The sequence below is a fragment of the Crocuta crocuta genome, unplaced genomic scaffold, assembly GCF_008692635.1.
Source record: "Crocuta crocuta isolate KB4526 unplaced genomic scaffold, BGI_CrCroc_1.0 scaffold99, whole genome shotgun sequence".
In the NCBI taxonomy this organism is placed as follows: domain Eukaryota; kingdom Metazoa; phylum Chordata; class Mammalia; order Carnivora; family Hyaenidae; genus Crocuta; species Crocuta crocuta.
The window spans coordinates 5,993,893-6,021,740 of record NW_027551560.1 but is presented as its reverse complement, the minus strand read 5'-3'; the positions used below and the strand labels follow the sequence as shown (position 1 = coordinate 6,021,740).

The window sequence follows — 27,848 nt, the reverse complement described above, 5'->3', positions numbered from 1 at the left end:
AATGTGGCCAAAAGCTAGGAATGGTGGCAGCCACCAGAAGCTAGAAAAGGTAAGGAAATGGAGCTTCTAGAGGGAGCACAGCCCTGCCAACTCCTGATTACAGCCTAGCAAAAATGGCTTTGGACCTCTGACGTTGAGGATTCTAAGAGAATAAATGTGTTTTAAACCACCAAGTTTATGGTGACTTTTTATAGCAGCCATAGGCAACACGTACCTCACAGAACTGTTACTCCAGATAAAATGTGTGACTGGTGGTTTGTGAGTTCAAGCCCTGCACTGGGCTCCATGCTGACAGCACAGGGTCTGCTTGGGATTCTCTGTCTCCCTATTTGCCCCACCCTACTCTCAAATAAATAAACATTAAAAAAATGTGTAACTGGAAATACACTTAGTAATGTGTTTAACACAGAGTAGGGATGCTGTAAAATGTATGTCCTGTTTTGAAACTGAAGTTTGGTTTGAGGGATCATTGAAACCAGTACAATGGTCACCATTTTTTAATATATATATTTTACCATTTTAGTTATTTTTGAGAGACAAAGAGAGACAGTGGGAGTCAGGGAGGGAAGAAAGAGAGGGAGACACAGAATCCAAAGCAGGCTCCAGGCTCTGAGCTGTCAGCACGGAGCCTATGGTGGGGCTTAAACCCACAAACTGTGAGACCATGACCTGAGCTGAAGTCGGAGGCTTAACTGACTGAACCACCCACTCACCCCCAGTGGTCAGCATTTTTGTCTGTGTTCATCCTGGTAAAAATGCCTAGACACCTGCTAGGACGATATCTCTACTCCCCCACAACCCCACACTTCCTAGTCCTTAGAGGGGAAAGATTCCTTCTCCTCACTTAAGTCACATTATTATTTTCCTTTCTACTTTTTATTTTCATTACTCTTCATTCAACCAGTCTTTCTGAACTTTAAAGAAAACCAAGTCATTTCTCAGTGGATTCAGGTACTCTCTTAAATGAACATCCCAACCAGCATCTGATTATTTCTAANCCCCCCCCCCCCCCCCCCCCAGAAGTGGCTATTAGGAGTGATACCTACTGCTATTATGAAGAGAAGTGAGTTGATCTTTGCTAGGTCCTTAGAATAGTGCTGGTCACAGTGCAAGCACTACAAATGTGCCTGCCAGCAACGATAAGGGCAAAGTTCAAACATATAACATTCTCAGCTTTTTGTCATATCTTCAAGATATTTATTTGGTGAAAGCAATATAAGTCTTTTCAAGGGAAACACAAATGTATTTCTATCCAGGAAAGTAGTTTTCAATTAGTGTCCATGTGGCTAGTTTAGGTGTTTCACCTCAATGTTTCCAAATTTCTATACGACAGAACCTGGGTTTAGTCCAGTGAAAAATTAGAAACATGAGCTTCTGTTTGAAACCCCTTACCTTAAGGCCTCCCACCCTCATCGCTTTGCCCATTAACTTTCATGTGTCCTCCATGCTCTGAAAATATACTTCTAAGAAAGTCTCTGATGTCCGGTTTAGCATGGATTTAAGACAAAGGCACTGTTTACACGAGAGAGACGAGTTTTCAGGACTGGCTTTGTCTTGCTTTGTTTGGTTGCCCTCCTCACAGCGGCAGATTCAGTGGAGATTCATGTCGTGGCTCTAATTCATAGCACCTGTTTGATTATGCGAGCCTCGTTTCTCCCATCTGGAAGGGGTATCTGAGGGCAATGCTCTGTCTTCGGGACTGCTAAAAACAACATGTCCAGCTCAGGTGTGAACTGCTGCCAGGAAGCCTGGTTATATCACATCACCCCAGGATCCTAGCAGAGATTGGGTCAAGAAGGGCCTAAGCAGGCTTATCACAGTCAGGTTGTTTCTAGATCTGTAAATTGAACATATTTAAGGCAAGAGAGACATGCATCTGGAAGTCAGAACTACTGAAAATTTTCACAAGCTACCTTTTGGTTCTTGAGAAATAGAAGTAGGGAAAATGTCCTGCTTGTTGCTGAGAGTTTTCGCCCAAAATGTTTAATCTTATAAAATGTTTGGGGCCTTTGGTGAGCTCTCACGTAAGGCCCAGTCCAGTGTTTGGTGCAACGTGGAACGGGGACTTCCTGGGGCACAGGCTGAAGTCCGTATGGCTGTTTCTCCTACAAAGTTACACAATTAGGATGATGGGGCCAGAATTATGCATTTTTCACAATTAGTGATTAGTGAGCATTTCTGACCTTGACTAAAGGCAGTCTGAGGGGTCCCTCTGGCTCCCTCCCTTCTTGGGTCCTATCTTTCAGTGTTATAGCTTCCTAACTGAGGAGGGGAGGTGCAAGCATTCTAGAAAAGGAAGGGACCCAGCCAAGTAAATCAAAGAATATCAAGTTTGAAAATAAAATATATTTAACATGCAAATAATTCAAAGATTAAAAGAGGGAAATAGTTCAAACGTTAGGAAAAATAATTTAAAATATATGAGAAGCATAAACCAAACTAAAACATAACATGATTTTGAACAACTGATGTTTTAAAGACAAGGAGCGCTATACTGGCAGAGTAGGAAATACAATCCAATCACACTATTTTCCCCAGGACTAAGTGATACTTTTTCAATATAGTTGATTGGTTTTCAACCCTTAGAGCCAACCTGTGGAGAAAACACAGAACACTTTGCTACAGCTGTATGGCAAAATGTAAATGCTAACAGCAAAAATAAGAGCAAGCACATATTCACAGAAGGTGGTTTGTACGAGGTGAAAGGAAAGGCAGAGGGGCTACAGAGCACAGCCTCATGCACTGAGAGAATCATGAGATTGAGGTGAAAGTTAATAACACAAGATATAAATAATAATAGCTAACGTTTCTTGAGCTCTCCTGTGTGTTAGACACTAAAGGCTAAAAATGCATTATTAGTTGCATTAGCACAAGCAACCCCATAAAGTAGAGAGGAATCCTTTCCCCTGGTTTATGGATGAGAAAACAGTGGGCACAGTGGGATGTGGACATTTCACAGGGGTACAGAGCTAATAAAAGTTGAAGAGCAAGGACTCTAATTCAAGCAGCCCATCTCCAGGACCAGGGCTTTCAGGCATCTGCTACCACTTCCCTCACCAATAGAGTCAGCAAAGTTACATGAAGTTACAAGAGAGAAGCAGCCAAATTATTTAAATATGATGTATTGGAAAGGAAGCAGGAGGGAAAACAGGGGGAGTGGAGTTTTGTCTTCCTCCATCATGGCAAAGTGGTGAAAATATTGTTTAAAATGAGTATGTCATGATGCACCAAGATAAGCATCATGTTTAGGACTGAGGGGATGACATCAAAGTAGCAAAAAACGGTCTCTGGAAATGGGAACTCAGGAGAAAAGGGCTACATTTCAATATGATTCAAGTTGCTATTATGCTTATGTATTATTTTCAAACCAATAAAATGTTTCTGTTTATTTAGAAATTGCTTCTAGGGGGCTTAGTAGATAAAGTGTCCAACTTCAGCTAAGGTCATAATCTCGCGGTTCATGGGTTCAAGACTCATGTCGGGTTCTATGCTGATGGCTCACAGCCTGGAGCCTTCTTCAGATTCTGTGTCCCCCTCCCTCTCTGCTCCGCCCACCCCCCCGAAATAAACATTAAAACAAATTTTAAAAAATAGAAATTTCTTCTACTGTGTAAGTGCATCAAAACATAAAATTCAAGGGGCATTTGGGTGGCTCAGTCAGTTGAGTGTCCAACTTCGGCTCAGGTCATGATCTCACGGTTTGAGATCCGTATCAGGCTCTCTGCTATCAGCTGGGAGCCCGCTTCAGATCCTCTGTGTCCCTGTCTCTCGGCTCCTCCCAACTCGTGCTCTCTCTCAAAAATAAATATTTAAACAAACATGAAATTCAAAATCTTCTTTACATCTACCACATATTTGTTAAATGTCTTATCAGGATATTACTTTTAGCTTGAAGGCTTTAAAAAAATCAGCAGGTACGAATGTTTAAAAGTTGTCTCTGTTAATATTACCAGGCATGGCTGAGAGAGGATGCAGGACTATTAGAAGCAAACTGGATTTCAACCCTGCTTCAGAGAGGCAGTTCTGACTACAAAGGGCAGGCAGTTCTCTGCAGTCACAGAGCAGGAGCAATGCCATGCATTTTTAGGCTCGGTTATTGTAGCTTTCCATGTGTTTACTTCATAAAAGTAGGCACTTTTATGCTTCTCTTAAATTGACATCTCCTATTTTAATTGTCTGGTGAAGGCAACTAAAGCATTATTGCCTAAGGAACTAATTAAGTGTAGATATATATATCTCCTATCTCCATCCATGTATGTAAGTAAGGAAGTATGTACGTATGTATGTATCTATCTACTATGCATCTATCCTTATTTATAGAACAGAAGAACAACAATGATTTAAATTAATTCCTTACCTTATTTTTAGCCTTTCCAAAATCTTGCAAGGTAAATAGGCCATGGAAAAAGCGCTGAGTTCACCGAGATACTTGAAAGATGGCTCTACTGTTTGTCATTGTGCAACCAATAAATGTTGCAGGGAATTCAACCCACATCTTCTCTCTCCTCCTCTCTTACCTCCCTTTGCTGACTCTATTCCAGGCATATTAGTTTATAATTGCTCCCTGAGGATATCAGGTACCTTTCCTCTGAGCTTTTGCAGTGATTATTCCTGTTATCTGGAACACTCTCCCCTCAGACATTTGCTTCATTCACCTCTCTCTAGCCTGTTCACATCCCACCTTCCTAGTGAGGCTTATCCTGTTCACCATTTATCGAACGCTGTGATTCTGCCTATAATCTCAGTGCTCCATACACTGCTTTATTCTCCATAACATTAGTTACCGGCCAGCCTATTAGATCCTTTGCATGTTTATATTTCTGCTCCCCTGCACCTAGAATGTAGGCTCCACACAGTCAAGAATTTTGCCTTTTTCAATTCTAGTGGAGATCCAGCAAAAAAAGTCTAGGGTCAACCAGAACTGGGCATAATTGTAACCTGTGTGATTTGATACGTTAGTGATTTAGATCAGAGCTGGGCCAGTTACTGAAGAGGACCTCCTCCACTGCATTGAAGCAGCACAATAAGTTCAAAGAAACTGAAGTTTCCAGCAATTACAGAGCAGGTATATGCTGTTTTTCCCTTCATTCCTCTAGGCTCACATCTATCCTCCCTGGGTGATAAGGGAATGTGTAAGAATGACTGGCCTAAGTCTAAATTAAATATGAAGACATACAAAAAAATATATTCAAACATTTCTTTAAAAAAATCATTGAGTGGTTTCCTTTGACACATTAGGGGTTATCTAGCCTCTAGTAAGGTCAGAGCAGGGGGAGAGAAGGGTAAAACACAGAGGGAAGAGGCAAGGGTGAGTCACCTCATCTCTCCCTCCTTTGTACTTTCCTTCCTCCTGGACTGTCATCCCTTACATTCAAAATACAGACTGCAGACGTCAGCACATGCAGGTAGAACATGCAGCCACTTCCACACCCCAGTCACCGTGACATGGAAAATTCTGCATCCTTAAGTCTGGCTCAAACCATCACCATTCACACAGGTTCATTCTTTCTCTACTGCTGAGTCAGAAAGACACATGAGCAAAGGCAGATAAATAAGAACAAAAGTTTATGCACATATGTGTAGAAGTACACAATGTGGGAAGGATAAAAACCCATTGAGGCAAATGGGTTGGGGAAACAACTACAGACAGCAGGGGTGTCCTGCTAGTTCCAAGACCAGAGAAAACTGGCCAGGAGCTTGGGTCAGCCGCGTTCACGGTCACGCCAGGGATGGCACAGTTGATGATTGATGCAACTTTCTTCTATTTTCCACCATTGGAACTTCTTGAATCTGTTGTCGTTCTGGAGTGGTTCTAAACTGGGGCTCATGTGCCCCTTGCCCTCCAAAACACACACATGCACAGAAATACACAAAAATACACAGGTGCACACTATGCACACACTTGCTATATGAAGAGATCAGGTTAAGTGTCACTTAAAGGGCTTGGGCCCCTTTCTGGTGCAACAAAGTCCATTTCCAGTTACATACAATTTGTAGAGGAATATTTGGTCCTTATTTGTTGAAATTCATGACCAGAGAAAGGAATTGTATGGTGGCTCTGATGAAGCCCTAGGCAGGTGATGAAGGTGCTCTAGTCATGCCCAGAGCACAGGCACAGTTGACCAAGATAAACACAGTGCTTGCTCCCGCAGAGGAGTACCTGACTAGGGTGAGCCCAGGTTCTGTTTAAAATTTCATGGAGCTATCCCCCATCGCATGACCAGCACTGGGCTTGGTGGGGGAACACATGTGTTGTGTGTGGATGAGGGACCGGAAGTGTATCCAGTCATAGCAGGCGTGGAGCTCTTCCCCAGAGCAGCACCTGTGTTGGGGTAAGTGAGCTCCCAGTGTTCTTGGGGGGGAGGGGGAGCTGACACAGAGCCCTGCCATCACAGATGTGATAGTGTCTACATCTGCTACAGCACTTGCTGCATCTGCCGTGGGTCCTCCACAATTATTCTGCTGTGAAGCAAGAGTACCAGGTCCTACCATCATGAGAATGACCTTGTCCCCTCCGAGCTTACTGACTGTCTGCTGGGCAGGTGGACCGCCGTTACTGGGAAGGAACGTGGAACTACAAGTGTGTCCAAGCACAGACTTGATGCTGCCACTTGCAACTGCGACTGAGGCAGTGTGGCCCGGCAAGCCGCGGGGGCTCTGTGCTGGGTGAACACATGTGTCTTCTCCAACACAGTGGCTCTTCCACATGGAGCAATTTGTTTTTGTGTAGACGAATCCAGGGAGCACTTATAGTTACGAGGAACATCTGCATCTCCATCTGTGGAAGCAGCGTGGCCCTCTCCCACTCCTCCACCACCTGGGTTTTTGACGGTTGGCCTCCTGCTGCTCAGATTTGAGGAGGAGACTGCCATGTCCCCTGACACACCTCATGTCCACAGTGGTGGCTCTTTCACGTGGGTCAAGTTTACTTTGTGTAGATGGGTCCCAGGTAGGTTTATGGGTACCAGGCACAGCTGAGTCTCCATTCCTGGGAGCAGCATGGCCCTCTCCCACCACTGTACCACCGGGGTTTTTGACGGTTGGCCCCTTGCTGCTCATATTAAAGGCATAGGCTGCCTGATCTCCTGACCGGCACCTCTTCTCCAGGATGGCAGCACTTTCACATGCGGAACATTTTCTTTGCCTGGATGAGCCCCCAGGACACTTACAGGTCATGGAGGCTATGGAGTCTCCACCTGTGGGAAGGCTGGAGTCCCGGCCCACTGCTCCAAGAACTGGGTATATGGGTGGGCCCCCAGTGCCTGGATTGAAGCTGGAACCAGCATTGTGTCCAAATGCTACCCGGGCCACAACAGTACTGCTACCAGGTGATGTCTTCTCAGAACCAGGAACCACTGTGTAAAGTGGCACATGGTTGTCCCTGGACACAGGGGAGGAACAGATGATGGGAGCCTGAGATGGAGAGGTAGTGTCCATGGCTTCACTGTCAGAAGCTGAGTTACAGTTTGCAGGGGGCTTGCCTACTGGAGTGGAGGTGACACCAGAACCCCCAAGGGGCAAATTCATGGAAACAGCAACACTTGGTGGTAAAGATGGAGGAACAGATGGGACTGGGGGCCTGGCACACTGGTCAGCCAAGTCCGCTGTAGCAATAGGGACTTGCACAGTGTTAATACCCGAAGGCAGACAGTTCACAGTTTCTGTTGCAAGTATGGAGAAAGCAGGGTCAGGCAGAGTGTCCGAGCAGTCTGCTTTGATCTCGCTCTGTCCTCCAAAGTCTTATTTCTCTGACATTTGATATTCTTCAGGGTGTCCAGGTTTTTGTCCATAGCTATGCAAGGCAGCTTAGGAGGTGGGGGCAACTGTGGCTGTGGTGGTGGCAGCAGCAGAGAAGGTGGCATGGATCTCTTCCGTTTGCAGGGCCTACTGCTGGCAGATACAGGGGTAAAGGAGCTCCCTGATGACATGCCTGAAGGCTCCTTAGCCTGTTTCTCTTTCCTGCCAACAGGCTGATGCTTTTCACCTAACACTTCCTTTGTTGATGTCACGCCTGACAAACTGTCCTCTGGAGGACTAGGATGGAGGTCCAAAGGTGCAGGGCTGCACTGCCAGGAGCTGAGACGTCCACTGGTCTCCAGGGGACTAGATCTTAACTGCATATCCCCGCAGCTACGGGGGGGCTCTGTTCCCTCCATCCCGCCCTTTGATCTCTACAGGATCCTCCATGTTTACTCTGGGATCTTTTTGGGCCTTCTCCATCCCATTTGGGCACAAAAGTATGAGGCACCTGGATGGGACTGGCTCCGCAGCCCCCTCTCCAGTCTCAGAGAGCGAATGCTGGAGAGTTAATTTGCGCCCCAGAGGAGGGATTCTTCTGGCTGTGGAGTGTCCAAAACATCACTGAATTACGAGAAGACAGCCCAGGTTTTTTGGGAGGGTTACTCCAGTTCACCAAGGGGAGGATGCCCAGAGAGCTACATGCAGCCTGCGGGACGGAGTACCACCTCCTCGGCTCCACGTGAAAGCTAGCTGGTAAAGGCCTGTGATCCGGGTGGAATAGCCTGCGCCCAGGGTCCAGGGCAGGTGAAGGAGCCGCGGGGTGGCCCCTGCCAGGTGGTGGATGGGGATCACGGGATGGTGGCGGCAGTGGCTATGGAGTGGGAAACTTTGAAACTTCCAAGAAGATTGCCCATATTGAGCTGGTTGTGCGCCAAAGGATCAGAGGTTGAAGTCTAAATGCTGGAGAGCCCCTCCGGAGCTTCTGACTCTTCTCGAGGTCAAACACGCACTGAGTCTGAACTGTCCAGCCTGGCCCTAGTGATGCATCCCTGGGACACGTCACAAAGGAGGGCGCGCACGCGCAGTGCGGCAAGAGACCACAGCACGGAGCAAAGGGGAGGCCCCAGAGCCCCGCCCTTAGATTCCAGTGCCTGGGACTTCCGGTCACCTGTGGCCGTGGGTAAGCTGTCTGCTGCCCTTGGTCGGTGCGCCCGTTGGCACGTGTACACAACCAGCAAGGCCACTGCGTGGGGACTGTAGGGGACTGCGGTGGTTGCCAGGCCCCTCAGCGCCTCGGTGTGTGTCGCCAGCCTTTCCCCCAAGAAAGACGAGCGCTGGGGGCCTCCCAACGCTGCGAGGGAGCGGCCCGCTGCCCCCGGGACCCTCTCTGCTTCCCTGCGAGGCTTCGAGCCAGCTGCATCTTCGCTAGGGCTGCCCAGGCTTTCAGCATCGCCCTCCAGACAGCGCCAGTTTCCAAGCAGTCGCCAAAGCCTGACCTGACTGGATGCTGCGCCCCAAGACCTCCTTTCCTGGCAGGCAGGTTCTTGCTTTCTTCCTTTTGAGGAATTTGGCAAAACAGCATTTATAATTTAGACCGCCCCTCAGGTCACACAGGTGGTGGTGGCTTAGCTGGGATTCAAGCCCAGCGTAGTGACTCCCAGACTCTTGACTGTGGTGCCTCCTTACCATATATGCATCACGTGTTACCATGTTTTCTTTTTCTTTTTCCTAGTTCTTAGGGTACTTAGCACGGTGTCATATTTACAGTGAGCACAGGCACTGCCCAGGACCTGGCCTTCGTTGAACAAAACTCAACTCATAGATTCATCAGGAACCCACAATGGGTTCTGGTCTCAGAAGATGTAGGTCATGGACCACCAGTGGTAAGCATAGTACCATCCCACATCTGTAACTGAGCCTTGCAGCCCAGATTTTCTCTTTGGTCTACTCTGAAGAATCCAAATATGTAAGATTGTATGTAAAGACTATAAGTAAAAATATAAAAGACTGTATTCTAGATACATTGTGGTCTACCTGGAAGAAATTCTCCTGTGGATTAGTCCATAGGGATTAGAAGCCAGATTCTCTGGTCTTCTAGGAATATGTCTAGTAAGGCATCTCACTAATGTCTAGAAAGCAACCACGCCATTTATTGTAAGTTAAGACGGGAGCAACATATCGGATTAAAGAGAGGTCAACACAATTTGGTCGTTGTGAGCATGCCAGCCAGGTTCATTCTTCACCTCACATTGTTGGCACTTAAACAGAATTCTAGAGATTCTTAGGACCAAGAGGGGAGAGATATGCTTGTGTGTCTGGCAAGAGAAACATGTATTATTGTCTAGGAGCTGGAAGCTTCAGCATGAGGAAGGTTTGAAAAATTTTGGGCTACACGTGGCTTTACCTAGTTTGAGTCTCCTTTCTGTGGCTTACTTCACTGAAGTGTTTTCCCTCCCACGGGACTGGTGCTGCATATCTGGGACATGACATGCATAAGTTTCAGAACTAAGAATCCTATTGACCAGTAAAAATATATATATTAAAAAATTCATATATATTATATATACATCTATAGACACACAGTAAAATCTTGGATTGTGAGTAACTTGTTCTCCAAGTGTTCTGCAAGACGAGTAGACATTTCTGATAAATTTTAACTAGATAAACGAAGGATGTCTTGCTATACAAGGAGTACATGATGCCAAAAGTCACATGACAATTGAGCCAATGGTTCTCTCTCTCTGTCAGTCTATTTCTCTGAGGAATTGTGGGTGATTGTCTCCATGCTCTGATGCTCTGTCTCAGGCCACGGTGTTTGGCAGAAATCAGTGAGTTTTCAGAACATTGGAAGGTGTCCACAACTGGCACTGGTGTCTTTTTTGTCACTTCAAAGCACCTCTGGGCAGTCCTTTGCTTTTCCATACAAGAGTGAGCTCAGGAATGCTTTGCTTCATTCTAGGTCAAACTGCCTGCAGATAGAGACCCTTTCCTCTGCTGCCTTGTTGCTGGTTACATTACATAGAGCATATGACAAGAACTTATTAATACTGTAGTATAGTCAATATCCGTTAGCGATAATGAAACTCATCCTACACAAGAATCCTTTTCTCTCTTGTCTCCTTTGCACCAGCCACAAAGGTTTTCAAAGGTAAGTACAGGTTAATTTGTTTATTTTTCTTTATATATTGTTTTTCTTTATCATTTTGTACTATAGTGCAGTGTTGTAATGATATTTACATGAATATTTTTGGGTTGTGGAACAAATCATCTGAGTTTCCATTATTTATTATGGGGAAACTGGCTTTTATAGATAAGTGCTTTGGATTACAAACATGTTTCCGGAACAAATTATGCTTGTGAACCAAGGCTTTACTGTCTTTATCTTTTCATATTTAAAATAGCACTGTGCATAATTCATGTATTACAAAATTAGCTTTAGTGCTCTGGTTATGAGAGCTTTTAGCATGTTAGGGCAAATTTGGACTTCCATCCCCAACAACCTTGAGGGTTGGTAGGACATAAAAGTTTTTGCTCAGACCCTAATTCTGTTTGGAAAAAAAAAAAAGAGAAATATTATAAGCCCTTACTAATCTCTCTAAGAGCAAAAATGATTTCCAGATAAGACATTTAACCACAAGTCCTTTGATATCATTTGAGTTCAATAAGGAAAGTTTCTTGGCAGTGTTTGTTTGAACAGAAATAGCAAGCTTACACAAATTTTGGGCAAAGATTTCTTATTAGAACTCTGAAAGAGATGGTGATGTCAGATATATTTGAAAACAATAAATGACAATCATGTAATTTCCATCATATTACTTCTCAGGGAGGAAAAATTAAGCATATGATGCATGTTAGGGCTTCAGGACAATACAAGGAAATTGGGGTAAGGGTATCACAGAAAAATCTCCCTCTTGACTTCTATTGTCAAATGGGAATAGACAGATATGATGNATCATTATTAATAAATTATTAATTAATGATTAAATTAATCAATTAAAAATATTTAAATAATAACCACAAATTATAGTTGCCAGGAAGATTCCTTCTCATTTGACAATTTGTGAAGCAACAATCTCCAGTTATAGTCCATGAAGCCATGGGTGTGTAGTCTTGGATGGAGTTGTAGTAGTGACAATGAACCAGAGCTGACACCCTGTGGTTCAACACTCCGTCCCTGTTCCCTTGTCTTGCTCACTAATAATCTGTTGTAATTCCTACAGAGTTACTATGGAGGGAACACTGAGTGACCCATGGAACTCATTACATGAACTTTTTTTTCCCATAAAATAACTTTTGTCTCTTCTTTTCAATCCCTATTCTTTCTTCTCATGACTATAAACAGGGCTCAGCAGAAACAGACTGGCCTTGTGCAGACCCTTCTTTGGACAGTCTTTTCTCGATCATTCTGTTCATAGTGGTATTTTTACACTTGTATTAAATATGGTTTCAGGATGAACAGAAAGTGTGTTTTTCTAGTCTTCCGCCTTGAACTGAAAATACCTGTTGATTTTAGCATTGAACATTCTCATATTAAAAAAACTCAACCTTGGCATTCACATTCACCTTTTCTTGAGAAATCGCTAAGGATTTAGGATGTAGTCATTTCTAGTGGGATAATAACATCTATCTCATGGAGTTGATTTGAGGATTAAATGAGATAATGAAAATGAAAATGACTTGTAAAGTCTAAAGTTGTGTAAGAGGCTTGTGTGAGGGGATGATAATAGAGAAGTATGCAGCTCTGTACTTTTCGCCCACCTGCATATCTCAAACAAAGAAGGACTGAAGCCATAGGAAAGTGAACCACAAGAATCTGGGAGGAAAAGAGACAGAGTCCACTGAGAAGCCAGCCTCAAGGTGCATGATTGTGAACCCAGGAAGATAAAGATGGGCCGCACCTGAGGCACGGAGGGAGCCCCCTGGGCGGAGAGCCATGGAGAGACAAGGGGAACAGAAAGAATGGCTGAAACAACTCACAGAACTGTCCCTGGAGAAGAGAAAAACTCAGCCTGGGAAGGAGAGGGATCCTATCATCCCATCTCTAACTGCACGGCAAGGGAAACAATCCATAAAACTAATAGGCAACCGACGGAATGGGAAAAGATAGTTGCAAATGGCATATCGGATAAAGGGCTAGTATCCAAAATCTATAAGGAACTCACCAAACTCCACACCCGAGAAACAATCCAGTGAAGAAATGGGCAGAAGACATGAACAGACACTTCTCCAGAAAGGACATCCAGATGGCCAACAGACACATGAAACGATGCTCAGCATCCCTCCTCATCAGGGAAATACAAATCAAAACCACATTGAGATACCACCTCACGCTGGTCAGAGTGGCTAAAATGAACAAATCACGAGACTCTAGATGCTGGTGAGGATGTGGAGCAATGGGCACCCTCCTACACTGTTGGTGGGAATGGAAACTGGTGCAGCCCCTCTGGAAAACATGTGGTGGTTTCTCAAAAAGTTAACAATAAAACTCCCCTATGATCCAGCAATAGCACTGCTAGGAATTTACCCAAGGGCTACAGGAGTGCTGATGCATAGTGACACATATACCCCAATGTTCATAGCAGCACTTTCAACAATAGCCAAATCCTGGAAAGAGCCTAAGTGTCCATCAACGGACGAATGTATCAGGACGATGTGGTTTATCTATACGATGGAATACTACATGGCAATGAGAAAGAATGAAATCTGGCCATTTATAGCAATGTGGATGGAACTTGAGGGTGTTATGCTGAGTGAAATAAGTCAGTCATAGAAAGATACATGTTTTCACTTATAAGTGGATCAGGAGAAACTTAACAGAGGACAATGGGGGAGGAGGAGGGGAAAATAGCTGGGGCGAAAGAGGGAGGAAAACCATGAGAGACCCTTGAATATTGAGAACAAACTGAGGGCTGATAGAGGTGGAGGAGAGGGGAAGGGGACACGGAGGAGGGCACTCGTTGGGATGAGCACTGGGAGTTCTATGGAAATCAATTTGACAATAAACTATGAAAGAAAAAAATAAGAAATCTCTCTTCCCAGGCTGAGCCACAGAGGAGACACCTGGGGAGAGAGGTTGGGTACTGAACCCCTCACGCACCCCACTCCCTCAGTGCAACAGCAGCACTGAAGTGGCAGAGCTGCTGGAAGAGGCAGGGGTGCGGGTGGGGGGAAGCCTGGGCAGGCCGCGGGACGAGTCTTTAGGGAGGTCCCTGTCCTTTCCCAGTCCTGGAGGCTGAGGAGCCAAAGCCCTGGGCTCATTTTATATCTCCAGCACCGGGCAGGAGCAGGGCCGGTTCATGTGCGCTGGGATAGATGGAAATCTGTGGATGGAGAGGCCTTTACCTGCATTTCTGCCTCCTGCTTCTCACCACACACGTGCACTCACATGCACCCCCCCCCCCGCCACACACACACACACACACACACACACCGGTTTTGGTGCTATCACCAGCCCTTCCCGGGCTGGACTCCCAGCCGTGGGCTGCTCCAGCAGGTCCTCTCCCCAGGGTGCCTCTGCTCCGGCGCCCCGACGCCAGGGTGCCTGATATCCACCTGCCATCCTGCCAGGAGGCTCTCGGCTGCCAGTGCTGGTCCTGGGAACATCTAGTTTTACGGGAGCTTCCTTCCGCCCCCAGGCTCGGCTGATGGCTGCCTCCCTCTTTTTTCACACCCTCTGGACTGGAACAGAAATGCCTTATTAGCCGATCAATCTCCCAGACAGCACCAAAGGGTGGGAAAAGATCTATAAAACCCCCGCCTGTGAATAGCCCTGATCCACCTCTCCTCCCCTTCCACCTTGTAAACCCCCAGGGCCCAGCCAGGGAAGGCCGAGGTCATTGTCCTCCGGACATTTGGGGGTGGGAGGGAGGCTATGAGTTCATGCCCTCCTCACTGAGCTTGGCCTCGGGCACCGCCCTGGGAGGTCCAGAAAGCCCTTTAAGCCCCCATTTCCCTCAGGCTTCAGACATCCAGGCTCTCCGTATTCCCCAGCCCTGACCTTGGGCTGAAGAGGCTCCAGGAAGTCTAGGCTCCCTTCAGTACAGTCTTTGCTGCAGCTGGGCTCCACACCCCCACCCCGCACGGAGGGCCCCGCCTACATCTCTTCAGCTCAAGGTGTCCTGAGGAGAGGGCACTCCATGGGACCATCTAACCCCAGGGCAGCTGCACTCTGTCAGGAATGTGGTACGATGGGCCCTGTCACCCCAGGCAGGCTCGCTAGCAGAGGCCACAGGCCTGGGATGCCCAGAGACCTGTCAAGCAGGAGGTGCGTTGGGACAAACTATTCACTCACCAGTGTAGGTATGCCCTGCTGAAGGGGTGGGCAGACCCCCTTCACGCCCCTCATTCTCCTACCCGGCCGCTCATCTACTGAACGAGCAAGTGGTTGGCCCATAACATAAAGCTCTAACAACACTGGCCCTTGATCACAGCTCACTTAGATTTTGCTTTCCGGCTGCCTGGTGGGTTACAGGTGCCTTTGGTGAGGCCGACTGAGGCCAAGGCAGCCACTGTGAGATCGGCCGCCCCACGTGGCTCCCCCCAGCTGCAGCCCAGGCTGAGGGGCAGCCTGCACTCAAGCCTTTGCCAAGTGTCCACGCTGCAGCAGGCAGGCCAGGGAAGAAAGCCAGAAAGCACTGGATACATCTGTCTGAAGCCTCTTTTGGAGCTCTGTTCTTCATTTTAAAGGGATAGTTGAAGGTTAGGGACGCAGTTTACGATTTCTGGTTCCTATACTTGGGGCACTGGGCTCTGCCTGCTATTGCAGTGTCCGTACCTCATTTGGGATGGAGACTACTATTTCTATGTTTTGAATTTAAATTCCAAAAAAAATAAGTGCTTTGAAACCCTGTAATCCTAAAATAGAGGCCAAGAGGGAGAACTGACACATCTTCCCTGCCTCCTCCCTTCCTGCCTCCTCCCCCACGTCCATTTCCAATCCTGGTACAGCCAGAACTCCCCGCACTTTGTCCCGGCTGGGACCCAAAGCCCAGAGGCTGGGTGGTGGGAGCTGGATGGGCAGCAAGGGCTCCTGGGGTGCTCCCACACCTCCTCCCTCTCAAGCTCAGCCCCTCAACCCAACCGCGTAGGAGAATGAACAGGGCCACCTCAGACTGGCCGGGGGTGACAGCCCGGCCCCAGCCAGGCCAAACACAGGGTGGAGCACCCAGGGGACATCAGAGGTCTGGCCACTTCCAAAGATGCTGGAAGCCAAGGTGAACTGGGGAGACGGGCTCCTGTCCCCAACCCGACTTGCTCTTGGAAGACAGAGGGTCTGCTCACTGAGGGGTGGAGGCCTGTGGTTAGAGAGAGGACAGTTGTTTGGCAGTTAACCAATTAACTCGCTCAGAGGACAAGACTGCTTCCTCTTGCTCTTTGAATAATTTGTTAGACCACCACCAGTTCTGTGCTTGACTACCTGGCGGAGGAGGTGGTGTGCTCGCTCGGTGTCCCCCTACACCCTCCCCCTGTACCCCTTGGGAGGGCTCGGCAGGCTTGGGCGCCTCACAAGGAGGAAGCCTAACAGACTCCTCTCCTGGTGAGGATCCCCCAACAGCCCCTGTGAAGGACTCGTTCCTGACAGCCAGTAAAGGCGGAGTGTTTCGGGGTTACAGTTACCCTTAAGGAAGCTGTAAAGGGCAAGCACCACGGGCCGGGGGAAAGTTTCTTTGCTTTACTAGACCAGGGGACCAATGGGGATTTGTGGGACCCTCTGCTGAGGATGCCCCATCTTGCTGGTACGCAGGTTCGTTTCTCTTGGTTTACTTCCCACACCCACTCTAGGGATGGCTCCTCTCATCACATCTGCTTGATGTGGGAACCACGGCAGGGGTCCGGGGAAACGCCAAGGCCGGAAACGGGTTCTGGGGGAGCAGACAGCAGAAGCTGTGCCACCGAGAAAGGGGGCCAGACTGCCATGCAGACAGGTTTCTGTGACTCCTCCATGGGGCCTTGAGTGCATCTGACTCAAGTTGCCATGTTCCCGAAGCAGGTGTCACTGACCCCACCCTCACCCAGGCCCATTCTCACAGCAAATGGGATTAGGAGGGCAGGCCTGTCAACCCTCAGCCTGCTGATGAGGTGGGCCGTCCCTGTCAAGTGTCGCAGTGAGTGCACAGGCCACAGCATGCGGTGCAATCCCAGGGAGGAAAATCCTGAGCCATTCGGACCTACCTTCATACGCTGCCTGTCACTTAGTAGGAGACCTTAGGCCACTTAAGCCTGCAGAGGCAAGATCCACAGTGGGAACTGGGGCAGGGCAGGCTCACACCCAGACCCTGGTCTCCATGACAGCCCATCTTCTGTCCCCAGGGCTCCTGGGTCCTCTGTGATTCTCCAGCCTGGACTGAGGCTGCTCTTGGAAGGTGCCACGTGGTCCTATGAAGGAAAGCAGCCCAAGGGGGGGGGGGGGTAGCGTGCTTTCACCTCAAACCCTATCACATGCCCTGGGTGACCCGCCATGGTTACCAGCATGAAGCCTTTTCCCTGCAAGCACGAAACATTTAAGAAAGTAGCGTGCTGGCCTTAGAGACCTGCCTCCTGGCTGGCAGTGGCGCTGCAATCGTGCAGGCCCCCAGGCGCTGGCTGCGGGCTCCTCTTCCGCACCCTTGCTGCACTCCTTAGGAGATGCTGAGATGCAAGCTAGAAAAACCTGCTCAAGATTCTGAAGAAACTCAGAAGGGGTGGGTAACGGGGTGCGGCTGGAGTGCCAACAGGAGGTCCTCACGGAGGCCCACTCACTCTTCCTCCCTCACTTAACCGGTTGTCCCCACGGGGACGACACCCAGCACGGGCGAGGACACTGACGTCTGCAGGCCGAGAAAGCAAACAACCCACAGGACTCAGCCAAAGCCGTGACCGGGAGCGTCAGTTCAGATGACTCTAGAAACTCAAGGGATCACAGGAGCAAGGCACTTAGCCGTCTGTGTGCAAAATCCCATGCATGAGGTAGCTCCGCTCTGCCTCAGTGGTTTCTAAAGACAAAAGGAGGCTTTAACTGTTTGGAAACACAAGAGTAGCCTCAGCACTGGGCCGACTGGTTGCCCACAGCCCACGAGGGGGTAGTGAGTGGCTGCGTGCACACAGCCAGGTGGGCAAGTGCTGTCCATACTTCTGGGTCCCTTCCCGCTCCACCCAAGATGGCCAAACACTCACAGAGACCAGAGGAAGACCGCGTCATTTATTCTGATTCCCAGGAAGCACTGTTCTTACATTTATTCAAATTCAAAAATAAAAACAAAAATGTTTTAAGAGCAAGAGCATGCAAGCAGGGGAGGGAGCAGGGGAGGGAGGGAGGGAGAGAATCTTAAGCAGGCTCCACACTCAGCATGGAGTCCAACATAGGGCTCGATCCTACGATCCTGGGATGCTCAGCTAAACTCAAGAGCCAGGCGCTCAATCCACCGAGCCACCCAGGGGGCCCCCAAAATCTGAATCTTATACCGCTAAGGCTAACAAAGCACATACAATCATATGCAAAGCATACGTAACAGAGAACAAACCCTCAGGAAACCTAGAATAATAGTCACCGTTAAAGGATTCTGGAGACCAAGAGCTTTTAATGAAGGAATGTGTTAAAACCACGCTTCCTCCCACAAGCCCGATGCAAAGGTGGGTGAACACAGCCCTGGGGCCGCGCTCGAGGCTGCTCCCGTCCAGCTTTGGCCTGGGCAATCTCCGACTGCGACTGCATCGACCACTAGGGCTTCTCGTGGTTTCCCACTACCCTCCCTCCAGAACAGCACTCGGAAGCTTGGTTTCTGTGTGTGCGTGCACGTGTGCGCACCATCAGAGGAGCACACCCTCATGCTCCCGCGGCCACCTGGGAGGGTGACAGGCTAACCGGTGGACAGGAGGGACGTATCAGGTTGTACAGAATACCCCCTGGGTTCTGGCATTTTTCTTTTTAAACAGTATTGAAAATAATAATAAAAAGTATGAAATTCGGAAGCACACAAGAATACAAAAATAGCAATCCATTATGTTTTATTATGAATACATCTTGGATTCTTACCCTGCCCTTTTGGAAATATCTAAACAACAAGACCTATCAGTCAAAATAATCCTGTAGGATCTTTCTGAAATGACCCAGAGAAGAATACCAAATGGTGTTCACTAGTATATGGAACCTCTGACTTCCTGGGATTCTAGAAACATCCAGTGCAGCCATATGCTGAGAGGAACCGTGCGAAATGTTCAGTAGTTTTTCCACTGTATCTTAGACAGCTTTCATCGTTTGTGTGAAAGAACTCCCTCGACCTCACAGAAGAGATTCAACTCAGATTCTGTATCATCAGGTGGCGAGTTCAGGGCAGGGGACAAAGGCACCACGTGGTCTGTGAGCTCCAGGGACAGCAGCCTCTGGAAGAAGCAGCACCAAGTCCTGGATGCTGCTGGCTGCTGGCTTTAGCAGCCCCATTACCCTTCCTTTGATGTCCAGGGTCAGTGCGATCCCGGTCCCACCAGGGCTAGGAGTAGATGCATGAAAAAGAAGCTCGCTGTGATCTTTCCTGCAAAGGAAACAGCAATAAAATTTACTGCCTGGTAACGACGGAGGAATTCTTGTAAACCAGTTCCTCGGCGTGCCTTCTCTCTCTACTTTGGAGACAGGACTTTGAGAGGACGGATGAGACCCGCCGCACCTCACGACCCCACAGTGGGGTTCACAGCCACGCTGCTCACACATGGCTGTGAAGGCCAACAGCCGTAACCCGGGCCCCATTCCTCGCACCTGCTTCCGCAGCCTGAACCCAGCGCACAAAGAGGCAGCGGTGCCTGTGTCTCGTGCAGCGCTAAGTGCTTCTACCTTTAGGAGTGGAAGCTCGTCCCCTGCGTGTCAACACATCACTACAATGCCACCAACATCCACACCCCAGGTGACATACAGACAGGCGCCACCGCTGCTGTAGGTCCGGGGCGTGCGGTCTTCGGTGAGCGCAGTCCCAGCTCCGGAGCCTCCAGGCACTTACACACAGGAAGGCTTTTTGCTCTAGGGCTCGACTCCTGTTCCTGCTGAACTGAGCCAGTGTGTAAAATGAGAACTGATATCAGCTCAGTAGGCACCGGAGGGCGGGTCCAATCGACAGCCCGGAAGCAGTGCCTCAGCTGGGAGCTCCTGCGCCATCCTGCGGGGCTGCGAACACAAAAGAGAGGTTACGGTGCTCGGAGGAGGGGGAGACCGCATCCAGGGGTCTCCTCTGAAAGCAATGGCCTTACATGCAACCAACTGCTGACAGTTTTGACTTGACTTTTTGCTGACGCATTTAGCTTTAGTTTTTATAGAAGAATAATTTTTGCAGCTTTCAATACATTTGACCGTTCGGACAGGTGTCTAACTAGTGGACTGATATTTCCGCAGACTTTTGGTACACTTGTGCATTCATGACAGGAGAAAGTGCATCCTCGGGGCCACGCGGGTCTCGCCTCCTCCGGAGCAGCGCCCGGCGCCTGAGTGGACCACCTGGCGGCGGCCTCTGCCCCAGCAGCTCCAACTTAACTGTCCCCATCTCACCTTCTCTTCAGGTGCAGAACTTAGCCACTGTGAACAAAGCGGAAACCAGTCACTGTTCACCAATCAGCTAAGCTCTGCACCTCGTCAGAGAGGTCGTCGGCTGGGTACACTGAGGGGGCTGGCGAGCATCTTCCATGGCCGTCGGCTTCTTCCGTTTCCGGAGAAGAGCTACAAGATGCATGTGTTCTCCGAACTGCAGAGAGAGAGAACTATGGCTTCTGGAGGAGCAGCCAAGGTCATGGTTGCGTGGTAATCCCTGGCAATGTGATTTTAATCTGAAGTCACAAATCAGCATGCCAGGAACCCAAGCAGCCAGAGCACTCGGAGCAGCGCCGCCTGCTCACCGCCCACACCGGCTTCCTCACGCACCAGGCGCCGACACCGCTCCGCCTGCTACCATGTGGCCTTGACTTCGCCTTGTGGCGCGTGTACCTGGCGTCCTAGAGGCCTACCTAGTGTCTTAAATCGAAAGGGCTCTGTGCAGCTCTGGAGCATGAAATGAAAAATACAACGAATGACTGTCCCTGCACTTTGCGGCCTGCACTCGCAGGGCCGGCAGGTGCCGCCGTCACTGAGCGGCGGCCGCGGGGAGGGGGGCACAAAGGGCAGGGACGGGAAGAGGTCCCAGGAGGGAGCAGACTCTTGTCCACCCCAAAAACTCACGATGAGGAATGGAGAGCCGTGGGACCCGCCGTGGTTCTCCACAAGCTGGAACACAGGGGACGGTGGGACAAAGAGCCTGCCCACTGTGTTTCAGTCTTCAGGAAGCCCAAACTCTCCGTGAACTAAAAAACCTAAAGAGAAATATGATCTATACTCTTACTATAGGGGGCCGAGCGCAAAGGAACCGGTCATCTCAACTGGCCTGGCCCTGAAGGACCCGAAGCCGCCAGGGAAGGGTCTGGGACCTGCACGCGGATGTCCTGCTACAGGACGCACAACCATGGCAGTCATTTCCACTACTTCCCTTTCCTGGCAAATGTGGTTCCTGGACTCTTCTGGAAGAAGAGGATCCCATTTAAAAAAAACCCTTTTCTCTCCTTTGTATCAGAGTTCTTTCAAATAACTACAGTACTAACACATGTTAGAAATGGTCTTGATTACAGCAAAACATCAGAAGCAAAGTCTGACACTGGGTTAAGAATATAAACATAAAATATGAAATACCCATTAAGAATTCTGCCTGTAGAGAAACCGTAGAACATGAAAAATGCTTGAGACCTGATCCAAAGTTAAAAAAAAAAAAAAGAGACACAAAATTACACAGGCCCCATTACATCATGTAAAACCGCGACGAAACGCTGAGAAGGTAACAATGACGACGATGCGCCCACAAGCCCACAGTTGTGCTTACAAAGCTGCACGTACTACTGCTATGTGACTTTTGAAATGCAGAAACCCACAGCTAAAAATGACTCCTAGTATGTACATCTAATAGGTAAATTCCAAGACAATTAACAAGAAACAACTTAAATAACTTAGGACTTGTACTGCAATGTAGACCAGGGAGAGATTCCGCTCCAACAAGAAGTTGAGAAATAAACCAGGCACAGCGGGGCTGAGGAGCATCCGGCACACTTTGGCACAAGATCCTCCAGCTGGTCAGACCCAAGTTCTTATGCAGGTGGGCGGCTGGGGATGGACCCAGACGTCTGCACGGAGCTCAGGGTTCGGGGTAACCTGGCAAGGTGCTCCCGTGTGAGCCCTCACCTGGAGGACTGGACCAGTGCTTCCACTGTCCCAACCTACTGCAAATGCTCTCCCGTGTTTTTATCTCTACAAGTAACAAAACCTAAAGTGGCCAAAACAGTGCTTAGGAGACCGTTCTGGCAGGTGGGCGGCCTCTGCTTCTGGGGCCACCCTTGCCAGGCTGGCAGGTGTTCGGCCTGCGCTCCCAGGCCACTGGCCACTGAGGAGAGGAAGAGTGTGGCTCAGTATCTCCTATTCGACTCATGTGGCTCCTACGAGGAATCTCTGGTTAGAACTGAACAGTGGAGAAAGGGAAGGGGGAGAATCACCTCTTTCTTCAGAACAACATCTCGGCTACCACCTGGGCTGAGGATCTGTCCATCTGCTCCTTGGTCAGCTCAAAGCAGTTGCGGGCAACCTGCTGCTGCCGGGTGTCCTCGCTCACCATCAGCTCCCCGTACAGGTAGATGCCCATGGCCTGTGGGGCACAGAGCGCAGAAAGGAAAGAAGTGACACGTCCACAGGCACACGGTCTGTGCTGCCTGCACACAAACTTGCCTGTGTGGAGAAGACGGCTGAGTGTCTATACTCCTGGAGCCGACAGTTTCTAATCCTTCACTTTCTTGTTCACACTGAAACCCCCTGGAAATCTTAACAATCAATCCCATCAACAGAACTGTGGGATCTAATCAGTGACAGAATGACACGTGAGCCCTTCTCCAGGGACGACTGTGTCAGGATTGCCAGCGACAGTCAGGGAGGTCAGGAGAGTGCATGGCTCAAAGTGGGCCCCCAGGCATGGCGTGTGTCACAGGGTTGCAGGGCACTCTGCCAGGGAACAACGCCCTGAGGTGCGGCTGGGGAACGAAGACCAGCACGTCACACGGCACCATGGCAGGGTGAACTGTCACGCCGTCTGGGAAATACGTCCACTGCTTCAGCCCAGCCTGACCGAGCCCTTCAACCATCCCCGCCGTGGCAGCAAACACTGCCTCTTCAGTTCCCAAAACAATGTTCTCCACACATACGTTGAATTAGAGCCGCTGAAGACACAGACACACACTGTGACAGCTGAGCCACGGCCTGACCTGAGATTCAGGGATGCTATGAGGTCTGCATGTATGTCATTTGGAAACGACAGTGGTCTGCAGCCATGAACATCTGCATTTTTCCTAAAGTTTTCCAAACAGCCTGTTAGGTTCTAGAAGACCAAAAGAACCCTTCGGTTCTGCCTCTTCTCTGGTTCCAAGCTTAGGTATGCCACGGACCACATTCTGTTGGAGCAAACTAAAAGACGGATCTCAAAAGATCCTTTTAGCACAAGATAAAAATCTGGTAGTTTGAGGCTCAAAAATCCTTCCCTTAAAAAGCTGAGTTACAGTCATCCTTATTTGGCAAGGGCCTTCACTGTAAGAAGCAGTTACTTTTGGTTTTCAGAATAGACCTTAAGTCGCTCTTATATTTTGTCTTTGTTGTCTGTGTTTCCAAACACCTCTGCTCCAACTGTGCAAATGTGACATTTCTTCTGGTACAAAGTCATGTACTTTTCCTTGTGGGAAGAATGAGCCTTTACTTGCTGGCTGCCCCTCATACTCCGGCCCTATCAAAAGTCCCTTTGTTCGCCCCACCCCCACTGAAGTTTGGCTCCATTCTGTCAGCCCACAGTGCCCCGCGGAAAGCTCGCTTGCAGCACACAATGGTCACGCTAACAGCAACCAGCTGCAGGCTGCCTTCCAGCAGCTGACAGAGCCCATGGAACACACATCACCATGCTCAGCCATGCTGGGCAGACACGGGTGGTGCAGAGGCGGCAAGGCAGACACCCCCGCACACGTTCCTGCACATACATGCTTCCTGCGGGCTCCTTGGAAGGTGACTGCCTTCCCCTGGTGAACAGTGAGGTCTGGTGGGGTGTGGCCAGTGCAGGTACAGACCGGACTGTCCTAGCCAGGCGGGGCTCTCCCTGACTAGTCTAATCTCCACACATACGTTAAATTAGAGCCGCGACACACACCCTGACAGCTGAGCCATGGCCTGACCTGGGATTCAGGGATGCTGTGAGGTTTGCATGTGCGTCATTTAGTAATGACAGTGGTCCATAGCCGGGTCAAACCTCCGGAGCTTTTAAGAGATGTAATTCACGCTTTAGAAGGACAAAGAGGAGGAGAAATCCAGTCTAAAATGTGTTAGGTAAGCTCCTAACTACTTCTTAAAAATCTTTGGGAAATGCTTAAATACTTGTGATGAGATGCTAATGACCTGGGTCCCTGTGTTAGTAAATACACTGGACAGTCAGGGGATGGCATTAAAAGAATTCCCATCTGCTGAAAAATGAAACTTACTTGATCCTGCTGGAGGAATCTCTCCACATCTTTGTATGCTTTTGTGTATTTGTGTTTAACGACAAGTTCACACCACCGATGGCGAACCTTCAGGAAGGAGAGAAAATCCAGTAAGCAACAAGCTGGTGGGTTTCCTTAGCCCATCTCAATGACAGAATTTGTATTAGCAAAGTTACGCTATAAAGAATATTAAGGATACTTTGTTCCAATTCTCATTTTAGTTTAAATTTCTTTTACAAAGAAAGGAACCATGTCCTTCACTTGAAGGCTGTCAATTTTAGGGGAGCATAGTATATGTTTAGTTCCATGTTTTGATGTTTTTAAGTGCAATTTTGCAACAAAACAGATAAATGCAAAACATAACTGGGAAAAGCAGCACACATCCCAGCAAGGCGGCTGGGCTCTGTCCTGCAGCATATGCTGTCAGTGAAGGTTCCCTTTAAAACCACAGCTGCTTAATTTCCTGCAATAACCAATTTGGTTCACTGCTGTTGACTGTTAACAATAAACACAGTAAACGCAGGAAGACACGGCTCTCCACATTCCCAAGAAGTCATACAGCTCACCTCTGCAGCATTTGGGGGCGGGCACCTGGGGACAGGAAGGAGAGCAGGGCACCCCGTCACCAACAGATGAGCTACACATGGGGGCTGTTCAGTCCAGAGCCCCCGGACTAAAGATTTACCAGAATGCGTTTGCCAGGAACTCCAACTCCTATAGACAGTATGGGGGTCTAGTCCCAGCACTGGCTAGCTCTGCTGAAACAGGCAGAGCCCCAGCCATCTCTTAGAACTTCTGGCACTTTCTTTAGGTGGAGAGTCTACCTGAATTTAGTTTTCAGAATCTAGGTGCAGGCCAATGACTCAAAGCCCTCTCAATTATCCCCAGTGGGGAGTCCACCACTTTCTATTCCATTACTGGCTCAACCTCAGCCATACATGGAAGTGATTACACACACGTAAAAGGCTTCCTTCCTTCCCTCTTTGTTTTCATGGTCTTTCAGAGAGGGAGACCTGCACTGTAATCCATTTGTGGCAACAGGATAATGTAACCAATTTTAACATTTTGATTGGGGCCCCTGTAAATTATATCATTACCCACTGCTGGCTGGATCTCTTCTTTAATCTACTATAAATAGATTTACACACAAACAAGTAAAAATGAAGAAACAAATCTGGGAAGAATCCTCCCCCTTGGCTACAGTGCTCTCCCAGACTGGGGGTTAACTTGGGGGATCTGGTGGTGCTGCTCTTTGCTTGTGGGCACCCAGGCCCTTTGAACTTCTAAGGGCGGGAGGCCAATGAACTTTACATCTACGAAGGAATTTCAGAGGCACATGGGAATGAGATAATAGCCTCAGAGCATCCACAAGAAATGGGAAGAGGTTGACTGGACCAGTCTTGGCAATCTTTCCATCTTCCACAGAATGTCCCTTCCTATACAGCCAAGAGAAATGAACAGACCATAAAGGGCAGCCCCTAAAATGGTCTCACAGAAAGGACAAGTGAACAGAGCTCCATGAAGCCAGCTCGTCACACTGCACCAATCAGAAGCCACCAGAACCACCAGACCCCTGCTCCCACACTCTGGTTCGAGTACCACAGGCTGAGCCCTGGAGAGTACCCGACCAGCTCCCTTGGACACCGCCCCCTGCCCTTTTCTCCCAATCACAGTAACCTAAACACTCCAAACACCGCTGGCCGTATCTTGTGAGCTTTGTGGAAATGGAGGCCAGCTCCCCAGAGTCAGGAGAAGGACCCCGGTGAGTCGGCGTGGCCTGGTGGGATGCCTCCCCCACCATGGCGGGACACACACTTGCACACAGGAGGCTCGCATTAGCTTCTGGTGGGGCGACGTAGAGGTCTGTCAGCTTTCCAAGTGTTCTGACCACCTAGGTGTGTGTGACCTGCCCACACACAGTACCTCTCTGCACTACTAACACCTGGGGAGGCTGTATTTTTTTTTTACTTGATTTTGAAAGGGAGGGTTCGGCCTCTCATTTCCTCCCCGTAACTCTCCTCTCCCAATCTACACATGCAGAGTTAACAAGGCCTAAATGGGGACCTATTTTGTGGTAGAATAAGATCCCTACACGGGTGGGAGGTGGGGTGGTGCCACCACAACCGGGTGAAGGTCCAGGAGCCCAAAGTGAAGGCTCTTTCACACCAATGTGAAGTCAGTACTGCCACTACTCTTACTGTTAAAAATGGCTTATTGTCACGATTAAGAAGAGATCTAGTCTTCTGACCCCTGAGGGTCAACATGGTATCCAGGAAGCATGGCCTGGCCTCCCCTCTCCTTCCCTCCCCTTGAAGAGCGGAAAAAACAACAAGCCTTTTCTTTACAAAAGAGCTCAGTGCATCTCAGTATTTCAGTGACAGGATGTTTAGAAGACATCAGAGATGCTGCATGAGGCTAAGGGCCTGACAGATATTGCTTGCTTGTGCACAGGGTTTTTACCTCTCTTCATATTTCGCTGACGAAGAAAACCCTCACTTTTTACCTCTAAACCCGAGTACCCAATTCACATGGCCACTTGTCACATGTAATGGGGGGCTTGCCGAAAAGCTAGCAGCAAAGTGACATGTCTCAATTTTTCCTAGCAATTATTTCCACAGGGGGCACTGACAGAATATTCCTTCTCCAAATCACTGAGAAACTTGAATAGTCCTTGATAAGAGGCTGTCACACATGCGTACTGAGTTCCTGCCCCCACTGGAAATGGAGAAAGTGAGGTTCTCCCTGCTGGGGAGCCGGAGCCAGGGAATTTCAAACAGGTTTTGGAGGAGAGAGCTGTCCATCCTGTACACTTGCTCTTCCTTATTTCTAATTAATTAATTAGTTAATGGGGATACTGGTCCCTTTGTCTTTTAACTTCCTCTGTGAGATGAAAAATAAACACCATGCACGTATGTGACAGCGCCAGTCCGGCAGCCCTCCCACAGCACCCGTGGCTTCCCGATTCTGCTCATTTAGTTTCAGTGTTGCAGGTGCACACACATGCCAACACTGACCAAATTACACTGTAAAGATTCACACTTTTTACACCTCGGTTATTCTGATAGAGATGAAAACTTTTAATGACCTTCTGAACTAGACTCAAATTCACATCACTCCAAAGTCCTGCTAGGAATCATCTGAAAACCCTGAGTCACAGGTTAGCCCCGAACAGCATCAATGTGGTCAGGCTGGATCGAGAAGTAGGGGGTGAGAAGTGGGGAAGGAAGGAAAGGACAAGAACCCAAAGAGAGTGAGACAAGGGACAGAGTTGCCCACGGCAGCAAAGAACGGAGTCCCAGGGACCCTGAGTGCCCGCGCCCTCCCTCCTGCTGCCTGGGACAGAGTGTGTGTGGGAGCGGACTGGAGGCCTTGCTTCCAAGGACATGTCCACCTCCCCACCGCTGCGTGTTCAGGGTGGTTCCCGGCCCACCTCCTCTACCAGTGCTGGGACACTGGCCACATGGGGGGCTCCCAGCACACACATGGAGCACTTAGCACAGCATGACACAGGATAAGGAAAAAGAGAACTCAGGTCCCTGGTTCTTCCCACAATGTCGCAACAAAGCTGT

The 27,848-nt window shown here is 48.9% G+C and overlaps 1 protein-coding gene across 1 annotated transcript in view; it reads right to left on the bottom strand.

Moving 5' to 3' along the window:
- Positions 1–18,706: 18,706 nt before the first annotated feature.
- Positions 18,707–27,848, bottom strand: part of AOPEP (aminopeptidase O (putative)) — a 340,941-nt gene continuing 331,799 nt past the window's right edge. The window contains exons 16-18 of the mRNA XM_077749551.1: positions 24,280–24,366; positions 22,267–22,415; positions 18,707–19,247 (exon numbers count right to left, since the gene is read on the bottom strand). Of these exons, the coding sequence (XP_077605677.1) occupies positions 22,275–22,415; positions 24,280–24,366 (228 nt within the window). The 3' untranslated portion in view covers positions 18,707–19,247; positions 22,267–22,274. The remainder of the gene's footprint in view (positions 19,248–22,266; positions 22,416–24,279; positions 24,367–27,848) is intronic.